At 44.5% G+C, this 24802-nt stretch overlaps 1 protein-coding gene across 1 annotated transcript; it reads left to right on the forward strand.

Annotated features, from left to right (window-relative positions):
* The first annotated feature begins 1201 nt into the window (after window positions 1-1201).
* On the forward strand, window positions 1202-24565 carry LOC119236763 (dedicator of cytokinesis protein 2-like). Its single transcript, XM_037500739.2, has 8 exons — window positions 1202-1348; window positions 1709-1795; window positions 14108-14284; window positions 15682-15765; window positions 20206-20343; window positions 21904-22037; window positions 23360-23531; window positions 24383-24565. The coding sequence occupies exons 2-8, from the start codon at window positions 1712-1714 to the stop codon at window positions 24563-24565; spliced, it is 972 nt and encodes a 323-aa protein (XP_037356636.1). The 5' UTR covers window positions 1202-1348; window positions 1709-1711.
* The last annotated feature ends 237 nt before the right edge of the window (window positions 24566-24802 follow it).

Genomic DNA, 24802 nt, shown 5'->3' on the forward strand with positions numbered 1-24802 from the left:
TTACAAAGTAAGACCTGGGACTCACTGGAAGGAGGGAGGGGACGAAAATCCCATCGGACTACCACACTGAGCTGGTTGTAGGACAGGCCCTCATGCCTTTCTAGTTTCCTCTCCTTCTTAACCAGTCTATTTCTCCCTTTCCTCTTGGGAGAAGAAACAGCGCCAATTAGTCCCCTGGGCTCTACTCCTAAAAAGGCTGGAGCCAGACAAAGAAGGGAGGGACAAGGGTGTGGCTCTCCTTGCAGCACATGGGTCCTGGGTGGGCATGAACGTTGATGAAGTTGTTGAACTGGATGTGCAGATACTGTTGGTCAAGTTGCTTGTAGGGTGGCCCCAAACAGAGAGTGTTGTTTGGGCAAGGGATGTGCAAGGTAGGAGCAGGGGCAATACTCAAACTGAGTCCATTCTCCCAAAGGGACACCTTTCCAGCACTTGTTAAGGGCATGCACTGATAATACATGTGTTCAGACAATGATAAAGGACATTAGAGGAAGCAGTATGCAGACAGGTATCAATTTGTTTCATATCAGATTACAAGATCAGTGATGAGGCCACGAGGCAGGGGTCTGTGGGGCACAAAGCTGCACCCCTCCTAGCTGCCTGGCACATCCCCCCACAGATCCTCCATATAGCATATTGAGTGCCTTAGTAAAGACCTCTCCTCTTGGAGGCCCAGACCGAGGAAGTAGGAGCTCCTTTGTGAGAAGGGCCCCTTTCTTCAGGGAGAAGTGCCCCCCAAGAGCCTTCCCCAGTACACATTGCTGAGCAGGTGTAACTTGACTTTGATCTCAGCCGCTCCTTGTTCAGCCACCATGGGAAGCAAACAGTAGTTCTATATCTAGCACAGCATCCTGTTCCCATGAGAAAACTCCCTAGAGATCCAGGAAAAGTGATTCTTGGTGTGACTGAGACTCTTAAAGAAATCCTTGGAAGATACCTGTGGGTATTTAGGCTATGACCTGAGGTATATCTAGATCTTTGATTGCGGGCACAGAAAATGATGACCCAAGCAACTCTGTATGCATTCATGCTAGAATTCCAGCTCCTCAAATGCCCTCAGGGGTGCGCTGTTCTCATGAGGTTTTAAGACTGGTCTACCTCCTAATTCACCTTGCAAGAAAAGCCTGATTTTCAGTACTGGACCAAGGCCTATGCCAGCCAGGGTTACTGTAGTAGGCTTCCCCGATAGTACAGGGTCAGGTCAGGTTCCGTGTCAGTAGTCAGGCATGCTACCAGGAGCCACCACCTCTTCTTGTCTTTCAGCTTTTACAAATCCAACTACGTGCAAAAGTTTCACTACTCCAGGCCAGTGCGCAAGGGGACTGTCGACCCTGAGAATGAGTTTGCTGTGAGTATCTCTCCTAACCTTGAGCAATGAGCATTCCCTTGGGCCACTTTTGTCAATTGGAGGGTGCTCCTGACCACCTCAGAACAGAAGAGAATTGGATCCAAAGCCAGAGAAGGCAAAACTGACATCACTGATAGACTCCTCAGCCACAGGTTAAAATGTACTGGGTGTATGTCTAGGGAAGACTAAATTTCTCATTGAGAAAGAATTCTTATGGGTAAGGTGGGAGTGTGTTTCTGGGTCTTGCAGCATGCTGATTTGGGGTAGATGAAAGGCCTGGGTCCCCACTAAGCTTCTCTGAGAGCCAGCTTTCCTAAGTGTCTTGCTTTCTTGCCTCTGTCATCCCTCACTGGTGGACAGTCCATGTGGATTGAGAGAACCTCCTTCACGACTGCCTACAAGCTTCCAGGGATCTTGCGCTGGTTCGAAGTGGTTCAGACATCCCAGGTGAGTCCAAGGCCCTCAGGGCTTGCCCCTCCCTCCTGACAGATAAGATTCAGCTATCCTAAGACCACCCCACTGACTGGAAAAGGAATAAACTTTTGTTCAAAACCACCTGGGGATCCCCAGAGTTCCAGTGCAGGAAGGCACCTGAAGGAGCATCCACATTATCTGCCTTCAGATTTTTTATTAAATCAGATAACTTTTTTCAGATTTTTTTAAAGCATCAGTTAGCTATTTTTTTTTTCCTCACAAATGAACCTCCCCACCCCGTCAAATTCAATAATAAAGTTGGTGAATGGGGAACTGCTGTGGTTGGGTGCAGCAGTGCTGGAGCTTCCCCCCACTGAATCACCCCTCTAGTTCTCTCAACCCAGCAGTCATTTGGGCATCTCTGCAGAAACCCACTATGAATCCATTTTATGGCTGGATAAACTGAGGATCAGATAGAAGAAATGCCACAGAATCAAGCCCTGGCTAGAATGCAAACATTTGAACTCTCTCATGAAGATAACAAGTATTTTATTCCTCAATATGCCCTCAGTTTAGAACCCTGCAGATCCCAGGATACAGAAGAAAGGTCAGGGTGGCTATCCAGAAACCCGCAAAGTAGGAACTTCTTCAGAGTGTCTTATTGATTTATTCATTCTACAAATATTTAATGAGTACCTCACACATGTTAAACCCTGTTCCAAGAGCTGCAGATGTTGCAATGAAATTTACATTCTAGTGAGAAGACAGACTAAAAAAGCTAAGTAAATATATAATATGTCAGATGATGATAACCACTATTGAGAAAAATAAAAAGAAAGATGATGGAGGAAGGGTTGCTATTTTAAGTAGGGTGATCAGAAAAAGACTGTCTGCTAAAGTGGCTTTGGAGCAAATGCCTGGAGGACATGAAGGAGGGGTTCATGCAGATATTGAAGAGAAGGGCTTTCCAGCAAGGGACTATCAAGTGCAGAGGCTCTGGGGCCAGCAAATGCTTACACCTGAATTAGAACAAGGTGGGATGAGCAGTAGGAGTCTGAGATACCACATCATGTAAGACCTCCTAGGCTGCCATAAAGTCTTGGTTTTTCCACTGAGTGACCTGGATCCTGAGCAGAGGAGGCACGCGGCCTGTGGGTGCTACAGCTTCTATCAGCATTGAAATAATCTCTCTCCAGTCCTGGATGTCCCCTAGCAGCCTAGTAGCCTTCCAACCTCCTTTCCCAGTTATATTTTGCCAATTGCCGAAATATAATCATGATGATATCAGCGAATGCTGAGCAAGTGCTCAACAGTTCATATGTATGAGCCCACTGAAACCCTCAACAACACTTGCGAGGTAAATGTTACTCTTCCACTTTACAGAGGAATAGAACTGAGGTGCACGGTGAGTTAGTGGGTGGTTCAAGGTTAGTAAAAAAAAAAGGTGGGGTTTGACAATAACCTGCCATATCAGGCACCTGGACTGGGCTCACCGTACACCCTCAGTCTACCCCAGCAATAAGGAGTACCCTGGAAAGGAAGAAACTATGCATGCCTTTTAATCATGGGGTATTTGCTTTTGCAAATGTTCCAGGCACTGGGTCAGGGGCTCCATAGCATCTACCCCACTTCATTCTCACAAATCCTGTAAAATACACACTAGTAGTAATCCTGTTTTTGTTTCTTTTTTTTGTTTTTTTCTTTAAGCTTTATTTGTTTATGCATACAAGAGCTGGGGTACAGGCCAGAGATGCAGGAGGTGAGAAAATTCACCAAAGACAGCAGGGAACAGAACAGGCAGACTGACTGAAATGCACTGCTGAGGGGAGCAGCAGGCGAGACAGGAGAGGTCTGCTTCACCATGTGGGTTGCTCTCTGGATGGCCAGGGATCAAACTCATGCTGCAGAAGCTGCGGATTCCTTCATATTGTGGTGCTTAACCCCTTGAGCTACCAGGGAGGCCCGTAATCCCGTTTTTGAATCGAGATATCAGAAACTCCCTATCCATCTGTATCCTTCAACCACTGACCCTGGCTCTGCCCTGTCCTTAGGAGGTGCTCAGCATAGCGCCTCCTCATCAGCTTCCCTACCAGACCGTAGTCAAGCTCAGAAGCTCCTGCCTGCGCCATTCATCTCCACTATGGAATTTCTCCCCAAATAACCTAGCACCTCCTAATAGACTATGGAATTTATCCCTGTGTTTATTTTTAAATATATTAGACTAGAACCTGGGAAAGATAGAGACTTGTCTATTTCATTCCCCACCATATCTCTGAGCATCAATAATGGTCCCAGGTCCATAACTGGAGTGCAAGTATTTTTGTTAAGTAAATCAGTGAGTCCATTAATATGCTGAGACCCACAATGTCGGAACCAGTTACCTTATTCTGTGGACTAAGGATTCTGTAGTTAGAAAAGAAATCTTCAGAATTTTTGTTTTATTTCTTTTATACTGATACCCTCTTTGGAGCCTGGGAGGTTGGAAAACCTCCAAAGAGCTGACCAGAGTGAATTGAGCTCTAACAAGCCTCCCTTGGTTGAGTTCCCCAGAATGTCAGATGCAAAAGTTTAATGCCTGCCAAGTGAGTTATTTCCAAGCCCTTGTTTTTGTGTTACCTGAGTTTGTATCTTATTCCATATTGTTTCTTTCATGGATTGTCACAGCTAGAGTACTGTTTGTACAATGTGTGTTTTCTGAGGGGATTCAAGTTCTGCTTATTGGGGGCCCTTTCTTTGTTCTTGGTCGTGAGAACAAGCACCTTCACAAAGAGCCCTGATCTAGGGCTCTGAGAGCAAATTTAACTCTGTCGCTAAGGAGCTATATCCTGCTAGACAAACATTGTATGTGTCTCTGGGCCCTCGTTTTCATCATCTTTAGAATACAGATGCAAAAGTATGGAATGTCAGAGCTGAAAGGGACTCTAGAGGTCATTTAGTGAAAGAGCTATAAAATCAAATACCTTCAGTTTCCCAGGAAGCTAATGTAAGTATGTGAAACAGTCACATTAAGGCCACAAGGAATTTTGGTAGCTGTGGCAAACTCCCTCAAATGAATTAGACTTTTTTAAAAAATGTGAATTTGTCATGGTGAAATGATCAAACTCTCTAGGCTTACCTACCTATCCATCTCCAAATAGCAAACCCTTTCTGCTTCATGCCTAACCTTATTATTTTGCATATGAGGAAAGAAGACCCAAAGTCAGGACTTTAACTGCCAAGGTGTTCAGCTACACAAAGCAGATGTCATAATAAGGTGTGTCTGGTGTGGCTCTCAGGATCCCTGAGGATTTAAGTAGATGATATGAGGGAACTGCCTTTTAAGATGATTAAATCCCACTTGATTGCAAGGCATTACCATCACTTTCTCTTTGGCTGATGCATCCCCATTGTTTCCAAAATATTATTTTCTCCTGATAATGCATTTTCCACTGACAAAAGGTTGGACAAGGGCTACACACCTCTACTGACACAGCTTAGGAAAGAAACTACAGGTCTGAGGGCTTGACCATGCCCCAGAAGTCAGTTTAAGGCAAGTTTGGTAGCAAAGCTTAACCTATGTGTGGTGGAAGAAGCCTGCCTTTAAAATCAGGAATACCCAAGATCCCTCCCCAGCTTTGTCACCATCAGCCCTCATGCAGGGGAAGTAACTGAGAGTATATACCTGCCATGCTCGGCATGGGCAGGGACACAGGAGGCAAGCAATAAATGGAACCATGTCCTTTACCACTATCATAGATGTTATCAGCTGCTGACGTGCATGCCTTCCACAAATACATCTCCCCCATCACTCTGCTCTGACAGTTATGTCCTCATTCTACACTAACGCCCATAGGTGTGAATCCAAAGGAACTGTCATTCTCATTCTGTTCCTGTGGTTATAATGAGGCTAAAGATTTGGGGATTCAAAAATAGCTTCAGAAATGAGGAAGAAAGCCAATCAATAGGACTTTCCATTTTTATTTATTTTTTTTTTTATTTATTTATTTATTTATTTATTTTTTTTTTTAATATTAAATTTTATTTTTATATTCCCCATACAATTGCAAACGCCCCATTCTGACCCCAATCCTTCCCCACCCACCCCCACCCCCCAACAAGTGTCTCTGGTTCATAGTTTTTTGTTGATTTTGATTTTCACTTTCTTATATTCCTTTTCCTGGTCCCTTATTTAAGTTTTCTAGATTCCTGCTATGAGTGAGACCATCCGGTATTTTTCTTTTCTTTTTGGCTTATTTCGCTGAGCATGATCCCTTCCAGTGCCATCCATGTTGCTGCAAATTGCATGTGTTTATCTTTTTTGAATGCTGAGTAATATTCCATGGTATATATGTACCACATCTTCTTGATCCAGTCATCTATTTTTGGGCATTTGGGTTGTTTCCAAAGCTTAGCTATTGTAAACAGTGCTGCTATAAACATAGGAGTGCAGGTGTTCTTTGGAATTGATGTTTCTGTGTCCTTTGGGTAAATACCTAGGAGTGGAATTGCTGGATCATATGGAAGCTCTATGTTTAGTAGGTCAAGAAATCTCCACACAGCTCTCCATAGTGGTTGGACCAGTTTGCACTCCCACCAACAGTGCACAAGAGTTCCTTTTTCTCCACATCCTCGCCAACATTTGTTGTTGCTAGTTTTTTTAATATGTGCCATTCTCACTGGTGTGAGATGGTATCTCATGGTAGTTTTGATTTGCATTTCCCTGATTACAAGTGATGTTGAACATTTTTTCATATGTCTGTTGGCCATTTGCATTTCCTCTTCAGAGAAGTTTCTTTTTAGCTCTTCTGCCCATTTTTTGACTGGATTATTTTCTTTGTTGTTGCTGAGTCTCATCAGCTCTTTGCAGATTTTTGTGATCAGTCCTTTATCATTAGTGTTGGGTGCAAAAATGTTCTCCCAGTTGGTGGGGTTTCTCTTTGTTTTTGTTATTGTCTCTTTTGCTGTGCAGAAGCTCTTTAATTTGATGTAGTCCCAGCTGTTTATCTTTCTCTTCACTATCACTGCTTTGGGTGATGTGTCTGTAAAGATGTCTTTGATGTGCAAATCCCGTAGTGTTTCGCCTATATTTCCTTCTATGTATTTTATGGTTTCAGGTCTTATGTCTAGTTCTTTAATCCATTTTGAGTTGATTTTTGTGTATGGTGTGAGGTAGTGGTCAAGCTTCATTCTTTTGCATGTAGCGACCCAGTTTTCCCAGCACCATTTATTGAACAAACTTTCTTTGCTCCAATGCATAGTCTTTGCTCCTTTGTCAAAGATTAGTTGACCATAAATCTGTGGGTTTATTTCTGGATTTTCTATTCGATTCCATTGGTCTGTATGTCTGTTCTTGTTCCAATACCATGCAGTTTTGATGATTATGGCTTTGTAGTATAGTTTGAAGTCTGGGAGTGTGATGCCTCCATTTCCTTCTTTTTTTTTCAGTAGAGCTTTGGCTATTCGGGGTTTTTGGTGATTCCATATGAATTTCATCAATAATTGTTCTATTTCTTTGAAGAATGCCATTGAGATTTTGATTGGAATAGCATTGAATCTGTATATTGCTTTTGGTAGGATGGCCATTTTAATAATGTTTATTCTTCCAATCCATGAGCAGGGGATGTCTTTCCATTTCTTTGTGTCTTCTTCTATTTCTTTTAACAGTGTTTTATAGTTTTCTTTGTATAGGTCCTTTACCTCTTTTGTTAGATTTATTCCCAAATATTTGATTTTTTTTGTTTCGATAATAAAAGGGGTGGTTTTTTTGATTTCTTCTTCTTCAGATTTATTGTTTGTGTATAGGAAGGCTACTGACTTTTGCGTGTTGATTTTGTATCCTGCCACTTTACTGAACTGACCGATGAGTTGAATTAGTTTTTCTGTGGAGATTTTGGGGTTCTCTATGTATATTATCATATCATCTGCAAATAGTGATAGTTTGACTTCTTCTTTTCCTATTTGGATTCCTTGGATGTCTTTCTCTTGTCTTATTGCTCTGGCTAGGACTTCCAGTATTATATTGAAAAGCAGTGGTGAGAGTGGACATCCTTGTCTTGTTCCAGATCTTAATGGAATTGCTTTCAGCTTTTCACCATTGAGAATGATACTGGCTGTTGGCTTGTCATAGATGGCCTTTATGATGTTGAGGTATGTTCCTTGTATCCCAAGAATTTCAAGGGCTTTTATCATGAATGGGTGTTGCACTTTGTCGAAAGCTTTCTCAGCATCTATTGATATTATCATATGGTTTTTATATTTCTTTTTGTTGATGTGTTGGATAACGTTGATTGATTTTCGGATGTTAAACCATCCTTGTGCCCCTGGAATGAATCCAACTTGGTCGTGGTGAATTATCTTATGGATACATTGTTGGATTCTGATAGCTAAAATTTTATTGAGGATTTTTGCATCAGTGTTCATTAGGGAGATTGGCCTATAGTTTTCCTTTTTTGTGTTGTCCTTATTCGGTTTTGGTATTAGTGTAATATTGGCTTCATAGAACGTGTTTGGTATTGTCCCTTCCTTCTCAATTTTTTGGAAGAGTTTGTGAAGGATAGGCACTAATTCGTCTCTGAATGTTTGGTAGAATTCATTTGTAAATCCATCAGGTCCTGGGCTTTTGTTTTTGGGGAGGTTTTTAATTACCATTTCAATTTCGCTGCTTGTAATTGGTCTGTTTAGGTGTTCTATTTCTTCTTTATCTAGCTTTGGGTGATTGTAGAGTTGTAGGAATTTGTCCATCTCCTCTAGATTGTTGAACTTGTTTCCATATAACTGTTCATAGTAGTTACTGATTATTCTTTTGATTTCTGCTGTGTCCGTTGTGATTTCTCCTCTTTCATTTATGATTCTGTGTATTTGTGCTTTCTCCCTTTTTTCCTTTGTGAGCCTGGCTAGGGGTTTGTCTATTTTATTTATTTTTTCAAAGAACCAGCTCTTGGTTTCATTGATCTTTTGGATTGTTTTTTTAGTTTCAATTTCATTTATTTCTGCTTTGGTTTTTATTATTTCTTTTCTTCTACTGGTTCTGGGGTTTTTTTGTTGTTCTTTTTCTAGATCTTTGAGCTTCGAGATTAGGTTGTTTCTTTGAGTTCTTTCTTGTTTTTTGATGTGAGCTTCTATTGCTATATATTTTCCTCTTATTACTGCTTTTGCTGCATCCCATACATTTAGGATATTGGTGTCCTCCTTGTCATTCAATTCAAAGAATTTTTTAATTTCTTCTTTGATCTCCTCGTTAGTCCAGTGGTCTTCCAGTAGTGTGGCTTTTAATCTCCATGAGGTAGGATAGTTCCTTGCCTTCTTTTTATGATTTATTTCTAGTTTGATGCCTTCGTGGTCAGAAAAGATGGTTGGTATGATTTCAATCTTGGTGTATCTGTTGATGTTTGTCTTGTGCCCCAGTATGTGATCGATCCTGGAGAATGATCCATGTGCGCTTGAGAAAAATGTGTACTCCGTTTTTTTTGGGTTTAGTGTTCTATAGATGTCTGTTAAGCCCAAATGCTCTAGGTCCTTATTTAGAGCTTTAGTTTCTTTACTTATTTTTTGTCTTGTTGATCTATCCATTGTTGATAGTGGTGTGTTGAAGTCTCCCACTACATATGTGTTTTCTCTGATGTCTGTTTTCAGAGAGGACAACAGTTGTCTGATATATTTTGGTGCTCTTTCGTTTGGTGAGTATATGTTAATGAGTGTTATTTCTTCTTGAAGTATTGTCCCCTTAATCATAATGTAGTGACCATTGGGGTCTCTTTTTATTTTTTTGAGTTTGAAGTCTGTTTTATCTGATATAAGTATAGCTGTTCCTGCTTTCTTTTTTGGCCCATTTGCTTGTAGGATTGTTTTCCATCCTTTGACTTTGAGCCTATTTTTATCTTTTGTAGCTAAATGTGTTTCCTGGAGACAGCAAAAGGTTGGGTTTTGTTTCTTAATCCAGGCTGCAACTCTGTGTCTTTTTATTGAAGAGTTTAGTCCATTTACATTTAGAGTTAATATTGATATGTTAGCATCTGTATTTGCCATTATGTTTGTCTTTCCTTTGATTTTATTTATTTATTCTTTTAATAACTTTTTTTTTTTTTTGGTCTTCTTTCGTTGTTATTCGTCCCTCTGAGGTTCTGGCTTTAGGATTCCTTGTAATATTTTTTGGAGTGGGGGTTTAGTCGCAATGAAATTCCAGAGTTTCTCTTTGTCTGGGAAGGTCCATATTCTTTCTTCATGGAGGAAAGAGAGCTTTGCGGGATAGAGTATTCTTGGTTGGCATCTGTTTTCTTGGAGTCTGTTGACTATGTCCCTCCACTCTCTCCTTGCCCGTAGTGTTTCTTCAGAGAAGTCTGATGTCAGCCTGATTGGTTTTCCTTTGAATGTTATCTGTTTCTTCCTCTTGTCAGCTTCATTATTTTTCCTTGTCCTGGATTCTTGGGAGCTTTACTATTATGTGTCTTGCTGTGTTTTTCCTTTCATCGTGGAAGTTTGGTGTTCTTCTTGCTTCTTGTATATCAATTTTCAGCTCCTTCTTCTCATTTGGGAAGTTCTCTTCAATTATATCCATGAATATTTTCTCTGTTCCTACATCTCTCTCCTCTCCTTCTGGAATTCCTATAACTCTTATATTTCCTTTCCTCATGGAGTCAGATAGTTCCCGAAGTCTTTCTTCATTCTTTTTCCTTCGTACTTCTCTTTCCTTTTCTGTTTTGGTTCTTTTTATTTCTGTGTCTTCAAGATTACTTATTCGTTCTTCCATTTCATCTATTCTGCTTTCATTGCTTTTCCCAGAGTTCTTTAGTTCCTCCATTAATTCTTTGATCTCCTGCATTTCTCTTACTTCCCTCTTTAGGGACTCAATTTCCTTCTTCTGATCTATCACTTTTTTAATCATGGCAATTTTAAATTCTCTTTCTGGAAGGCTCAGAAGTTCTTCCAAGTTGCTGTCGTTGCAATCTGGGGAGTGGTTTTCTTTTTGTGGTGTGCTTCTTTCCTGAGGAGTTTTTAGGTTGCGTGTGGTTCTTCTACTCCCTACTGTCTGTTTTCTAATTTGTCGTATGCGTTGGGACACTGTGTTGCTCGGACTGACTGACATCTTGGGTGAACTTCTCCGCTCCCCTCTGGCTCTTCCAGGAGCCATCTCTGTCTTCTGGGGGAGCTTTCTGCTGGTTTTAGGCAGTTTTTACTGAAGAAATGTCCCTGTTCTGAAATGGCGAAGTGGGATGCAGTCCCTGCGCCTCCGGTTTCAGGCACACTCTTCTGCGCCCCCAGTCTGCCCCGGACGTGGGTGCCTGCTCCCTCTGTGGGCTCAGACTGCTGGTCGGAAGGGGCCTGGCGTGGAATAACTTCCCGGCTGGCCACTGCAGAAGCCTTCTGCCCTTTTCAAGCAGTCTTAAGAAATTTCCTGTTCTATGGGGTGTTAGTGACTTTTTTTTTCCTGGTCACTAGGTGGCGCCAGAGATCTCTCCTATTGTCCTTGGGGGGCTGTTTTTCGTCCCCCCCACCCCGTGGGACAGGGAACAGAGCGGGAATGGTAGGGTACACCTCAACAGCTTTGGGGTGCTGTGTCTGCCTTGTGCCCCACCGTCGTGGAGAACCCACGCCCCGAATTTTCGTGCCCCGGGTCTCAGTTCAAAGCCCTCAGTTCCAGGACGCGGGCTGTAGCCCAGTTCAGTGGCGCGGGAATGGCGCCTTTTGCACCGCTCCCGTGCCCGGGTGCCTGGTTCCTGCTCACTCAGGGAGGGACCTTCACCTCAGTGAGGACCTCCGCGCGTCTCCCCGCAAGCCTAGGTCGTCTCCCTGCAAGCCTAGGTCGCAGGCGCGGGGACCTGGGCAGCCGCGATCCAGGTCTGCACTTGCTTTTCAAGCTCCCCGAGCGCGCCGCGTTTCCACGCCAGCTTACCGGCAGCCCGGGCTGTGTGCGCGTCTCCCGGGGTCTTTGTTCTTCTCTAATGGCGCCCGGAGCCGTTCGCTCACCGCCGCGGCGGATCCTGCAGGGTTCGCCTCAGCTCCCGTTCACGGGGTGTGGTGGCTGCAATAGTTCCTTTCCGCTCACAGTCCCGCTTGCTGCATCGTTTCTTCTTGTGGGCCGTTTTGGTTTGTTGTTTTCCTCCTCTCTGCCGGTCGGAGAGTGCCGCCTCTGTGGGCGGGGGAGGGGAGCAGGGTTCTGCGCTTCCCTCCCTTCTAGTCCTCTTTTATGGCCACTTTCTTCTTCGGGTAGTTCGCTGGCGTCACCCGTTTATCTTCCGTGTCCCAGTTCTCACTCGGACCTGCCGCTTTTCCTCCCTATTCACTTTTTTTAATGGGAGATCTTACTCGCAGCGTCTCCTCGCCGCCATGTTGCTCCGCCCACCTCGGACTTTCCATTTTTAATAACTTGCCTTAAAGCCATGTCTTTGAGACTTGCCAGGCTATTATTAAAATCCAGGTGTGGTGCTAAGCTCCATCCAAGTGGTCGTGATGGATTTTCCTTAGAACTCAGTTTAGACGTGGGCTCAGAAAGGCCCCTGCAGGGTGGAAAGAAACTAGACCACAGATTACAGCTGGTGAGATCTGGATGGCAGCCCCACCTGGCCAAGCAGCCTTCCACTCAAGTTCACAGTGTATGTGTGGACATGTTGTATGTGTGGATGCACGTGTATGTGATATATGTGTGTGGTGCATGTGGGTGCATGTGTGTAAGACTGTATAGCCATGTTTCTGTGAAGTTATGTGCATGTGTATACATGTATGTATGAATGACGAGAGAGTAAGAGTGACAGAGAGTGTCTATTCCTGGGGCTCTGGCCCTACAGAGAGTAGCCATCTTCAAAAATGTCCAAAAAAAAGGGGAAAGGAGTCAGAATGCTAGGATTTCATAGGGATATAAGGAAATGGCTTAAAATGATGACCAAGAATCTGCCTAGAGAGCCTGACTCTGGTCTTCTCATATCCCAGAAGCTATAATAACTAGCAGGTTGCATTAAAAATCTGAAAACAAAAAAACTCTGCTAGTGTCACATTATTTCAACTAATCTTTACTACATGCTTAAGTAGGCAGGCGCAGTATCACCATTTCTTGGATGATAAAATGTAAGGTCCCTTCCTCCATGAGGTTTTCTTGGATTGCTTAACCCTGCCTTCTGGCCCACAACTCACCCAGCCAATGAGTCTTCCCTTCTTAGAACAATTACTATTCTCTGTCCTAATACCCACAAAAGTTAATAATAATAGCTACTAGTCACTTTCTGAAAGTAGGTTTTCTTTTTTTTTAAATTTACATATATATATATATATATATTTTACATCATTGTTCATTTTTAAACAATGTTCGCTTCCCACCCCCCAACCCTCCCAGGTGTAGTCCCCATAGAATTTCCTTCACCAGTTCACCCGTGCACCATCACCACAGTCCCCTGTGCTCCTCCCTCCCTCCTTCTGATCCCTCTCCCAAAGTAGGTTTTCTTATCTTCATTTTACCATGAGTCAACTGAGGCTCAAGAGTTAGGAAACTTGCCTAAGATCACACGACTAGAAAAAAAGTAAACATGACAGAACTGAGATTTGGTTAAGGGGTCAGCAAACTTAATGGTCTATGGGTCAGATTCCACCTGCCACATATTTTTGTAAATAGTTTCAGTGGAGTAACAGGGCTCATGCATTTACGTATTGCCAGTAGCTGCTTTTGCTCTCTGATAACAAAGCAGAGTGGTTGCCACAGAGACTGCCTGACCCATGGAGCCTAAAATATTTGCTATCTGGTTTCTTTTGCAGAAAAAAGTTTACAGATCCCTTATTTGGTTTGCTATTCCAGAGGCCATTCTCTTAAAGAATCATACTTTTGCCAGTTATTATTTGATAGTGTTCTGTTTCTATTGCTTTCTAAGAGATGTTGGGGAGGCGTTAGTTTATTTTCTCAGCTGACTAGATTCAGAAACCAAATCTACCTTCGAAGTGACCACCTCATGCATCAGGCTAAGGACCACTATTGGTCAGGCTGGGTGACCACATTGCCAGCTATGCACATCTCGTTGGGACCTCACACACAGTATGCACTAGCAGTAGCAATGGTTTGAATTGGTGCATGTTTTCACTGGGGGATAGGAAGAGAAAACCCTCCCTGGAGCATCCAGTCTCTGAAACCCAGCAAGTACCTGATACTTCCTGCCTCTGCCTCCCCAGGGAAATCCCTTTTTCACTAAGCAGAAAGTCAGCCTGTCTCTCCACAGACAGCAGGCAACCCCCAGAGCTCACTAATTGCAGGAAGAGCCCACTATTGTCCCTTGGGGAGTATCGCCTCATTTGAATTCCAACCCCAAAATGAAATCAATACCAATCATTATATCTATTTTTAAAGCGACCTGCTAAGGCCTTTTCTTCCTGCAATCTCATTTTCAACAGACCGCAATTAGCCCTCTGGAGAATGCCATTGAAACCATGTCTGCGGCCAACGAGAAGATCTTGATGATGATAAACCAGTACCAGAATGATGAAACCCTCCCCATTAACCCATTCTCCATGCTTCTGAATGGGATTGTGGACCCTGCTGTCATGGGGGGCTTCGCTAAGTACGAGAAGGTAAGGGCTTCTACTTTGCAGACCTTGGTGGGGGCAAAACAGTGGCAGGCAGGTCCAGGGGCAGACACAACTGCATGTCACTCATTTTAATGTGACTTTTTGCCCACCAAAGGAAAATTTCAGGTTTTTACAACCAGAGTTTTTACAACCTTCCTCTCATCTTCTTCATTGTCACATGCTGGTAGAATAGGAAGGAGCTGGGGTGAAAAGTACCTACGTCTTAAGGGGCACATCCCATACCCCTCTATCAAGGAAAGACTCTGGGATGACTGTAAGCCAGGCCACAAAATTCTAGGAGCCACAAATCAAAGTGCTCGCCGCCTGAGTAAACCCATCTCTTTCACTAATGATTTGAAGTAACTGCTACCAATAGGGGGAAAAAATGAAAATGAGAATCTGTGAACATATAGAAAGAATAAGAAACAATTCTAGTAGAGGACTTAGAATCTAGATATCCAGGTCATAAAATCCCTTTAGAAATCTCCACATATTTAAGCCACAGATTTCAATTTTGAGCCTCCTAGTGTCCATGACAAAAAGAGAAATGTCATGTTAGATAAGCCACATTCTCTACTAGGGAAAAATACCAATTTCCCAGTAGGAGAGCATAGCTCTTTCTGGCATTGAAGTGGAATAGAAAGTCCTTAATGCATCTAGTCCATGCATTAAGAGGACATTGAGGGGAAAAAGGACTCCTCATTTTAATGATTCGCATGATGAATTTCCTACTATCTTTTCTTTTACATTCATTGATGTAAAACTAAGACTAAACACTCTAGTATAATTTAACCACAGTAATTCCAACCAGGTTCCCTCAGATACCCATTCTGGTAACCCTTTGTTCAGCCTTTAGGGATGATATGTCTTTATCTATGTGTGCACACAATAAGATATGAGCCCCAGAAAGAGCTTGGAGCTGCCAGATTCCCAGACAATGAGAGACTTGGTGAAGGGAGCTGGACCACTTACAAGGTGAAAGCCCTAACTGAGTTCTCCTCCCTGGAGCAATGCTCTCAAACCTGAATGTGCATCGAAACCCACTTCAGGGCTTCTTAACACACAGAATAGCCACTCCACCCCCGAAAGATCTGGTTCAGTAGGTCTGGGTGAACCCATGAATATACATCTCTAATAACTTGCCAGATGATACTGAGGCTGCTGGTCCACAGATCCCACTTTGAGAACTACTTATGTGAGGTTTGTGATCCATTTCTATGGTACTAATCTGAGACTACAGGAAGAGGAAACAGTGTCAGTCCCTGTAAGTCCCTACCCCATCCAATACTTGTGACCTCATTCTTGCCCCCTCAAATGGAATCCGATCCCAGTGCCACAGAGATGGGTTGTGAGGTCCATGCCAAATGAGCAGGAAACCCAACACCAGTCTGTCTTCCCAGGCCTTCTTCACAGAAGAGTACACCAGGATCCACCCTGAGGACCAGGACAAGCTGAGCCGCCTCAAGGACCTGATTGCATGGCAGGTAAAGCAGAGCTGGTCTGGGGAGCAACCAGCCCCACTTCCTTTCTCTCCCCAGTGGATTCAGGTTCACTTGCCCTTGGGGATCCTCTGCTTGGAATGCTGGTTCCTTGTTCCCCTGGCCCTGGGCTTTAGGCTCTTCTGCCTCTCCGCACCTGGGGAGGCGCATCCTGTAACCTGGCTGGGGGGCACTGGACCCAAAGAGGCTGTATAGCCTCTGAATGCTGTGCTGCCATTGCTAAGATTGCTTTGTTGGATGTCAAATTCAGGAGGTGTTTAATTCCAGTGGGACTGAAATGAAAGCCAGGCCCCCACACCTCTGCCACCACCTTCCCCCCCACAGCCAGCAGGCGCCAATCAGATAACAGAAGACACCAGCCCCCACCTCTCCTCCTCCTAAAGCTGACCCAGTTTGTTGCGGATAATGCTCAGATGGATATCAGGTTTGGAAAATAATTGAGGCCTGTATTTGGCTGGTGTTGGGTCAAAGGACCTGCATTCAGCACTAGCTGCTTAGCCCTCTGGAGCCCTGCCAGAGGACTTGGAAAGCAGCTCCTGCCTGCCTGCTGCTGGCTCTTGTGGTAGGCTTGTCTTCTTAGATCCCTTCTTTCAGTGTACCCTGAACCCTGCTTCCTGCTCCCCTCCTTCCTCTGGCTCTCTCTCCTGTGTTTTTTCTCCCTCCCCTCTCCCCTTCTCTGGGCCTCTTTCTCTTCCACTTTCTGGAAAACAAACAACCCACCAGACCACCCCATTCCCCACCACCACCACCGCCAGTGGCATTCAAAGGACCAGCTTCCCCCCTTCTCAAATGTCTCCCTCTGCAAACCCCAGCACCCAGAACACAGGCTCCAGAGGACTGGAGGGAGGTAGGGTGGGAACAGGGGCAGCAGTTTGCAGCTGCCTGTCCTCCCTCTCTCCCTTCTTGCCAGTCACTGTGCAAAGAAAAGCAAGCTATTGTGGTGGGGAGTTTTTGTTACTCCAGGGAAATCAGGGAATGAGAAGCATTGGGTGCAGCCTCTTTTCTTAAAATAAGGATTCCTAATTCAGGTCCTTCTCTGCCTCTGCCAATTTATGCAAAGTGAGGCTTTAAAAATGAAATGCCAAGCACTGGTCGCACAGACACACTTTCTGAATGCATCTTGTGGGGCTGGAATTTTCTCTCCCTTCTTACCCTGTGCCACCTGTGAAATTCAAATATTCCCAAGATCCCCAGCCTTCTGAGGTCTGCGTGACCTTTAACACTCAATGACATTCCTCCTCAACCCCCAACTCAGGCAGCAGGAAGGCCCAACTGATTGGTCCCCCTTTTCAGATGTTTCTGGGGTGCCCCAGAGAAAACTAACATATCATAAAAATTTGTCTATTGGTTGGGTGTCACTCTCCATCCATATCAGAGCCCTGCACCTCTCCACTGTGGGTATCTTTGCACCTGGTAATTATTTCTCCATGCTTTGTCTCCCACACCCAAAGCATGGACCCTGGCCTCAGCACATGGACCCAGGCCATGACTTCTAGGAAACTCTGCCAAAGTCTAGGAGCTAATGGAGGGGTACTACAAACAGAGAAGAAAGATTTTGAGAGCAGATATTAGGTGTACAGAGTCCCAGTAATGAGCAAGACTTCTTCAGGCAGTGCCCTCTAGGGGCCACCATTCCCTATTACCCTTTTTCCCTCCCATCCCCTGCCACCATATTGTATATCATCACTGAATCCCTCAAAGGAGATTGCTCTGAGCCAAGTCCCTCCTGTCCAGAGACAGGCACCCTAACTATGGACACAGTTAAAACATGCTGTCCTGTTCATGGTGAAAACAACCTTCTTATATTTTCACACTCAGCAAATAAATTCTTCCTCACCCATTCCATTGATTCTTGCAACTTCTTTTTAACCAAGCCCTAATTCTGTGTCAGGCAGCAGAATATAATGCAGGACAAAACTGAACCCATTCGCTATCTTCTTGGATCTTAATTCTAGGTTGGATCTTGGTTTTGAAAAGCCAAATACACTCTGGCTTTTTTCAAAACATGAGAACCTTAGATTTCAAAGGGGGATGTATTTGCACCTCATCTAGCAACCCAACAAAAGCTGAAGTTTTCAAAGCACGTTTTTGTGTTCAAGCCTTTACCGGTTGCAAGATGACTGCTTCTTAATATTTTTTTTCTTTGTAAAGATTTTCTCTATATTTACTGGCATGAAAAATACTTATAGTACATTCTTTTAAATGTTTTGTGAAATATACAGAAAAGTAAACATAAAAATACCTACAGGGAACCAATTTCTCACAAAGCATACCCCTTATGACTACCACCGAGATGAAGAAACAGAATTCTGTACCTTCTTGTGGTCATTACTACTCTTCTGCAAGGCTGACCACTGTCCTGCTTAAAAGCAGTAATCATGGCTTTGCTTTTTTAAAAGAAAAATGTTTTACCACCCTACCGCTCATTTTTAAATACTACAGTTTACTTTGCTTATTTTTGACCTATATAGACTTGAGCCCACACAGTGAACATTCTTCTGTTCCTTATTTTGCTCAAATGTTATTCATTAATTTCATTGTATACTACATCATGTATCTATTGATATTTTTGCTACTGTATAGTAGTCCATGCATTGGGTTATATGACTATACCAAAATACATTTATTTCTTTTTCAATTGCTGGAGATTTGGTTTGATTTCAGTTTGAGGCTGTTACACAAGCAGGCTGTTCTGAGCATCTTTGTATATGTCTTTTTAACATACATACGCACTGTTTCTTTTGGGTGTGTATCTAGTATGGAATTGTTCTATTATGATATATGAGAATATCTGGTTCTAGTAGATACTGCCTGACTTCTATCTCCACAAGTTAGTCTTACTTGTTCTTGCACACATAAATGTTATTATAGTATGCACTTTTGTGTGCCTGCCTTCCTTGGTCCAATATAATGCCTTTGAGAGTATGCCACATAGATCGGAAGTTTTTCTTTTTTGTTTCCATCACAAGAATGCAATATACCAATAATATGCTCATTTATTTATCCATTCTTATGGTGGTGGACATTTGGGTTATTTTTACCAGGTACTCTGATTGCTCCCAAATCCCAAAGATATCACATTATGTTCACCCGTGTGTCTCAGTTGTCCCAGTCGAAGTGAGAGTGTGTGTGCATGTGTGTGTGTGTGATGTGCCCTGTGAGGAAGGGATGTCCTGTCCAGAATAGGGTTCTGCCTTATGCCCTCAGTTGTCAGGACAGGCTCTACCCTCTGAGACCCTTTACTAGAATAAATGAGTTAGAAAATAAATGAATGAATGAATACAAATGATTGTAGAATGTTAAGTAATTTGGGTCTTTATTTTTATTTTTTAAAAGACTTATTTATTTATGCATCTAAGAACTGGGGTGTAAGCCAGAGGTGCGGAGGGGTGAGAGGATTCACCAGAGAGTGGGGAGCAGAACAGGCAGATCTACTGAAATACACTGCTGAGGGGAGCAGCAGGCGAGACAGGGGTGTTCTGTTGCACCATATATGGTTTAGCTCCCTGGTGGGGGACAGGGGATCAAACTCAGGCCACCATGGTGATAGCACTGAGACTTAACCCCTAGCCCACCAGAGAGCCCCCAATTTGGGTCTTTATTCAGAAGTTTGGCAATGTTTTTGTAACCAGAAATATCCCATAGGAACTTAACCCTTTTTTATGTCAATTGGTGAAATTAGATTTGTTGCACAACATTTTGCTTAAATCCAAAGTTTCCAGAACCTATTGAGGATGCTAAATGGGGATTTATACAAACTTCCTCAATGGTTCCCTCTAGCGGTAGCCAGCAAGGTTTGGCTACTCTCATATCTACCATTTAAACAGCACCCTTGAACCTCCTTTTGCAGGAAACTGAGAACTTAACCCCTTCACCTCTGTCCCCCTCCCTCATCTTCCCAAGGTTTTACAACACTTTTTAAGGCAGTTTAGCTTGATATGAACTTTTTTTTTTTCAGCCACCACATGGAGTATAACTTGATCTCCCATCCCATAAGAGGAGACATTTCCTTTCACCTCTTCCCTTCTTCAGTCTCCCAAATTCTGATATCCATACTTTCCATTTTGCAATTCCAAGAACTCCTTAGGGAAGGCTTCTTAGGGAAGGCTTCCTCCCCTCTGCTCCCTACTCTGTCCCACAATAGATTCTTCAGCAGGGCACTTCCCATTAGGCTCTAATGGGGGATCCAACCATCCTATAGGGCAAGAGCAACTGGAGTTCTTCCTCCCCCTTCCTGTGAAATGCTGCCAGGATGCAGCTTCCCATTTCCTATGGCTGGGGGCTCTGCATGAAAGTCTCAGAGGACCCTAAGGCCCTCGATGACTCCTCAGCAGGCATATTAGATTCAGCCACCTCCATAGGCTGGGTCTAGGTGAAGGCCAAATGGCCAAACTCTGGCTCATCACTTATTACCTTTCTTTCCAGATTCCCCTCCTGGGAGCTGGAATTAAGATCCATGAGAAAAGGGTATCTGAAAATCTGCGGCCATTCCACGACCGGATGGAGGAATGTTTCAAGAACTTGAAAGTAAAGGTGGAGAAGGAATATGGTGTCAGAGAGATGGTAAATCTGTCCCTGTAGCCCAAAGGAGTAAGATGGTAGAGCCAGACTGGGAGGGTAGTGGGTCATGAGGATCACAGCTGGAAGGAACCCAGCACAGGACCCTGCCCTCCTGCAGAAGGACCTGAGGGCCATCATAACTGGATCAATCCAGGGGAAACTTCATTGTCACTCAGTCCCCCCAAAGTCACCCTCCAATAAACTCCAATCACAAATTGAGCCCTTAGCACTCAAGGAACCCTGTTAAGAATGCAAGCTACATTAATGAAGCACCTACTATGTGCCTGGTTGTTAGAAGCACTTGACATCTCCTAGGACTTTAGTCCTCAGAACAAGCCTGAGAGATGGGAGTGATCTTGACCCCTTGTGTTTCATCTGGAGGTTCAGAGGTCCTAAGTGACCTTCCAAAGTCTACACAGCTATGAATGCAGGCTAGACTTTATCCCTGGATTGCTGGTCTCCCAAGCCAATGTTTTTGGTCACTATGCCTACAGAGAGCATTGGTCTGATGGTCACGGGGACATCTTCTTTATCTTCTTCCCCAGAAATTGGAATCCTAAAATGTCGAGGCTGTACAGTCCCTTAGAGACTATCTGACCCAGTCCTCTAACTTACAGATGGGGAAACTGATTCCCAGAGTGCAGAAGTGCATTGCTAAAAGAGCCTAAAGGTAGACCCCAGACTCTTGTTTCTGATACAAGAGTGTTCCCTTGAGACAGGCCACCTCTTCCAACATACCATACATGACACCCCAGTGCAATTCTGACCTTACACACCCAGAGGTGGGTCAGATTTCATGGACTCCACAAGATTCTCCTCATTAAAGACACCAGGGTTCTCAAGCCACCTGCACTTTTCATCAGCTGTTTATAGATGTGAATATTCTCACTGCCCGTCAGGCTTGATAATTCCACAGGCCTCAAGAGAGCACTATTCTTGTGACTACAGTTTTATCATAAGGGATACAAACCAGGTCCAGCAAAATGAAGAGATGCCTAAGCTGGGGTCTGGGCGGGTCCCAGACATTGGTTTCTGTGTCTTCAGGACAGGTTACCCCACTGTCCCCACCAGCACATCGTGTATGATTACTAACCAGGAAAGCTGGCCCCAGCCCAGTGTCCTTAGTTTAATTGGAATTCATGATGTAGGCGTGACTGAATGAATCATTTGCCATGTGACAGAGATCGACCTCCAGCCCCCTCCTCTCCCCCGAGGTTGAGTTGATCTCACCCGGCTCAAAACCCCAGCCCTGTAATCTCAAGTGGGTCATTCTGAGTCTCCTGAGTTTTTCATTAGCATGAGGGGCCACCAGGAATAACAAAGACACTCCCATCACCAGGGAAATTGTAAAGATGTAGTGATCACCTCCCAGGAACCAGGGAGAAGTGCCAGGCAAAGTCTTTATTAAACTGCCAAGAAGCTTTTGTCCTGATGCCCGGTCTGCCCCACAGCTCCGCCTGCCCAGGTGGAGAGGAAGGTAGCAGGAAGCTGGAGACCGTGTCCCCCCACCTCCTACCCTGCTCTCAGCCTAATGACTGCTAATGCCAGGTTCTCCACCCACAGCCTGAATTCGAGGAGAAGCGTGTGGGTGTGGGCCGCCCCCGGTCGATGCTGCGTTCCTACAGGCAGATATCCATCATCTCTATGGCATCCGTGAACTCTGACTGCAGCACCCCCAGCAAGACCACCTCTGAGAGGTCAGTCCCAGCCCCAGGCAGCCCCCTGTGCCCCTGACTCAGCCTCCAGCAAAGCATCACTGCTGTTCCTTCTGCCCCAGCAATTTCCTCAAATCCTCCCAGCCCTTATGTCTCAAAGCCTCTCCCACCTTTCTTTACTGAACCCTCGCATCACCCCAGAGGCTGCTTCATTTCTTTTTTTTTTTTTAATATTTTATTTTATATAATTCTTACATCATTTTTCATCTTTGCACAATGTGTGCATTTTCATTTTGGTTATATTCCCCATACAATTGCACCCCCCCTTATTTTGACCCTAGTCCTTCCTCTCCCCGCCCCACCCCCCCTGTAGTGTGTCTCTGGTTTATAGTTGCTTGTTGATTTTGATTTTCACTTTGTATTAATTAGTCTTTTTCCTGGTCCCTTATTTCAGTTTTCTAAATTCCTGCTATGAGTGAGACCATCCGGTATTTTTCTTTTTCTTTCTGACTTATTTTGCTGAGCATGATCCCTTCCAGCTCCATCCATGTTGCTGCAAACTGCATGTGTTTATATTTTTTTAATTGCTGAGTAATATTCCATTGTGTATATGTACCACATCTTCTCGATTCAGTCATCTATTTGGGGGCATTTGGGTGCCTCATTTCTTAGTGCCATCGCTAGAGATCATTGAGGCTGGGACAGGACAGGTGACTTTGCCTAAATACCAGCAGGCAAAAATACCACGATCCCAGGATACCCAGTCCAGCAGTTCTATGGCCAGACCTCACACAACCTGCTTCAGTCTGGAACCTGTCCTAGCCCACCACAGAGCAACCCTCTTGAACCTTCCAGACCTCTTTTGGGGTCTTCCCTCTCTCACCCTAGGAAAAGCCTGCCCTTCTACCTTCCTGGAACCCCTGTGCCTCTCTCTCAGCAACAACAACAGGCGCCATGGACCAGCATGCTCCAGGGGCCCAGAATGTATGAGGGGTCTCAGACCTTATCTCAGGCCACTCTGCAAGGTTGCTGCATACTCCCCCAGTTACTGAAAAGGAAGTAACAGCTCAAAGAGTTTGATGACTTGCCCAAAGTCATTCAGCTAAAATGTAGCAGAATCTGGATTTGAATCCAGAAACATATGTTTATCCACCCTTCTCTTCTCACTACCAGTCTTTCCTTTTTATGGTTCTCCTCCACCAATTTAATTCACCCTGTGTTCTGAATGTTTGCCAAGTCAGTAAGTCACTTCACAAAGAGCCAATTTATCTGATCTACTTCCTCAATCCTATAGTGACAACTTGGGCATGGCAGTCCCACTGAGGCTCTGACGAGTTTCTATTGCTATCCCTCTTGCCCTTTAGCTTTGACCTGGAAGTAGCACCCCCTAAGACTCCAAAAATGGAGTCAGAGGACCCAATCTCTCCGGGGAGCACACTACCAGAAGTCAAACTGCGGCGGTCCAAGAAGAGGGCCAAGAGGAGCAGCGTGGTGTTTGCAGATGAGAAGGCAGCAGCCGACTCAGACATGAAGCGGGTAAGTGGCTGAGCAGGCTGCCTCCTGATGCCCTTACTAAATCTCAGCTTCACCCAGGCACTGTTCAGAGCTCAGAGACATGGTCCCAGTCAAGCCTCACTTTCAAAATGAGGACCTGGCAGAGCCAGGATTTGAACCCAGGTGTCGAACTCTATGCACATCCTTCCTAGCATTGCACAGGGATTTGCAAGGCAAGGGAGTAGCAGCTGGTTTCACCCACTGAAGGAGAGAGGCCTCTTGGTTGGGGACCTCTGTCCCAGCCACAGGATCATTTGAACCCCCTTAGGGAGGTCCTCAGTGTCTAAGAACTAAGCCTCTCAGTGTCCGGGAGCTGAGCCAGGCCACAATGCCCTTACTTGGAGGACTTTTGTCTTTAAATGTGTTGCTCTTAAAATGAGAGTTGGTGCCAGATAGCCTTGGGTTCAAGTCTGTCTTTCCCCTGAAAGAGAAGTTTATAAGTTTGTTGAAAGTGTTCTGGGAGTCTCAGAAGAGGAGCGGGATTAACTGGCAAGGAAGGGATGTCAGATGAAAGGACAAAGGACCATCTAAAATGCCTTGCAGTGAAGAAAAGAACCTCCACAAACTATCCAGTGGCCCACAGAGGCTACTCTTGCCAGAGGAGAAAGGCTGGCGATAAGTCTTCTATGTTTCACAATCCTAGAGGGTCATTCGTATAATACAACTCCTGGAGTTGTACATGTCAGACAGGCATGGAATGATACAAAACGAAATAAATAAACTTGGGAGTTGGGTCCATGGAAGCCTTGCCAAGCCCTCATCACTGACTTTTCAGATCCAGAGCTGCCTCATAATAAGGGTGTGTGTGTGTGTGTGTGTGATGTCTTATCCAGCTTTCCAGGAAGCATGAGTTCATGAGTGACACCAACCTCTCGGAGCACACAGCCATCCCTCCCAGGACCTCCATTCTCTCTCAGATGAGTTTTGCCAGCCAATCGATGCCCACCATCCCAGGTATGCACACTGCCACCACCAGCATGGGGAATAAATGTAGTGTAGACTCCGCTGGAAAGTAGAGGATGGCTAAAAACCATTTCTACACAGGAGGTCAGGGGTAAGAGGCTCTGCTCACAGCCCCCCCCATCCCCCAATTTCTCCCAACACCCCCTTGTGTGGGTAAAGTTATCTAGAACATGGGATAGTAGAGGCTTGCTGTCACTCTGGTCCTCAGGAGCCACTGGGACTCCATGGTCACATCAGGTGGCCCTATGTTCTAAGTTTGTCCAGCCTCCACAGGAGTAGGTCTCTGTCTC

This window comes from Talpa occidentalis, unplaced genomic scaffold, assembly GCF_014898055.3.
Source record: "Talpa occidentalis isolate TD23 unplaced genomic scaffold, MPIMG_talOcc4v2.1 talOcc4.9, whole genome shotgun sequence".
In the NCBI taxonomy this organism is placed as follows: domain Eukaryota; kingdom Metazoa; phylum Chordata; class Mammalia; order Eulipotyphla; family Talpidae; genus Talpa; species Talpa occidentalis.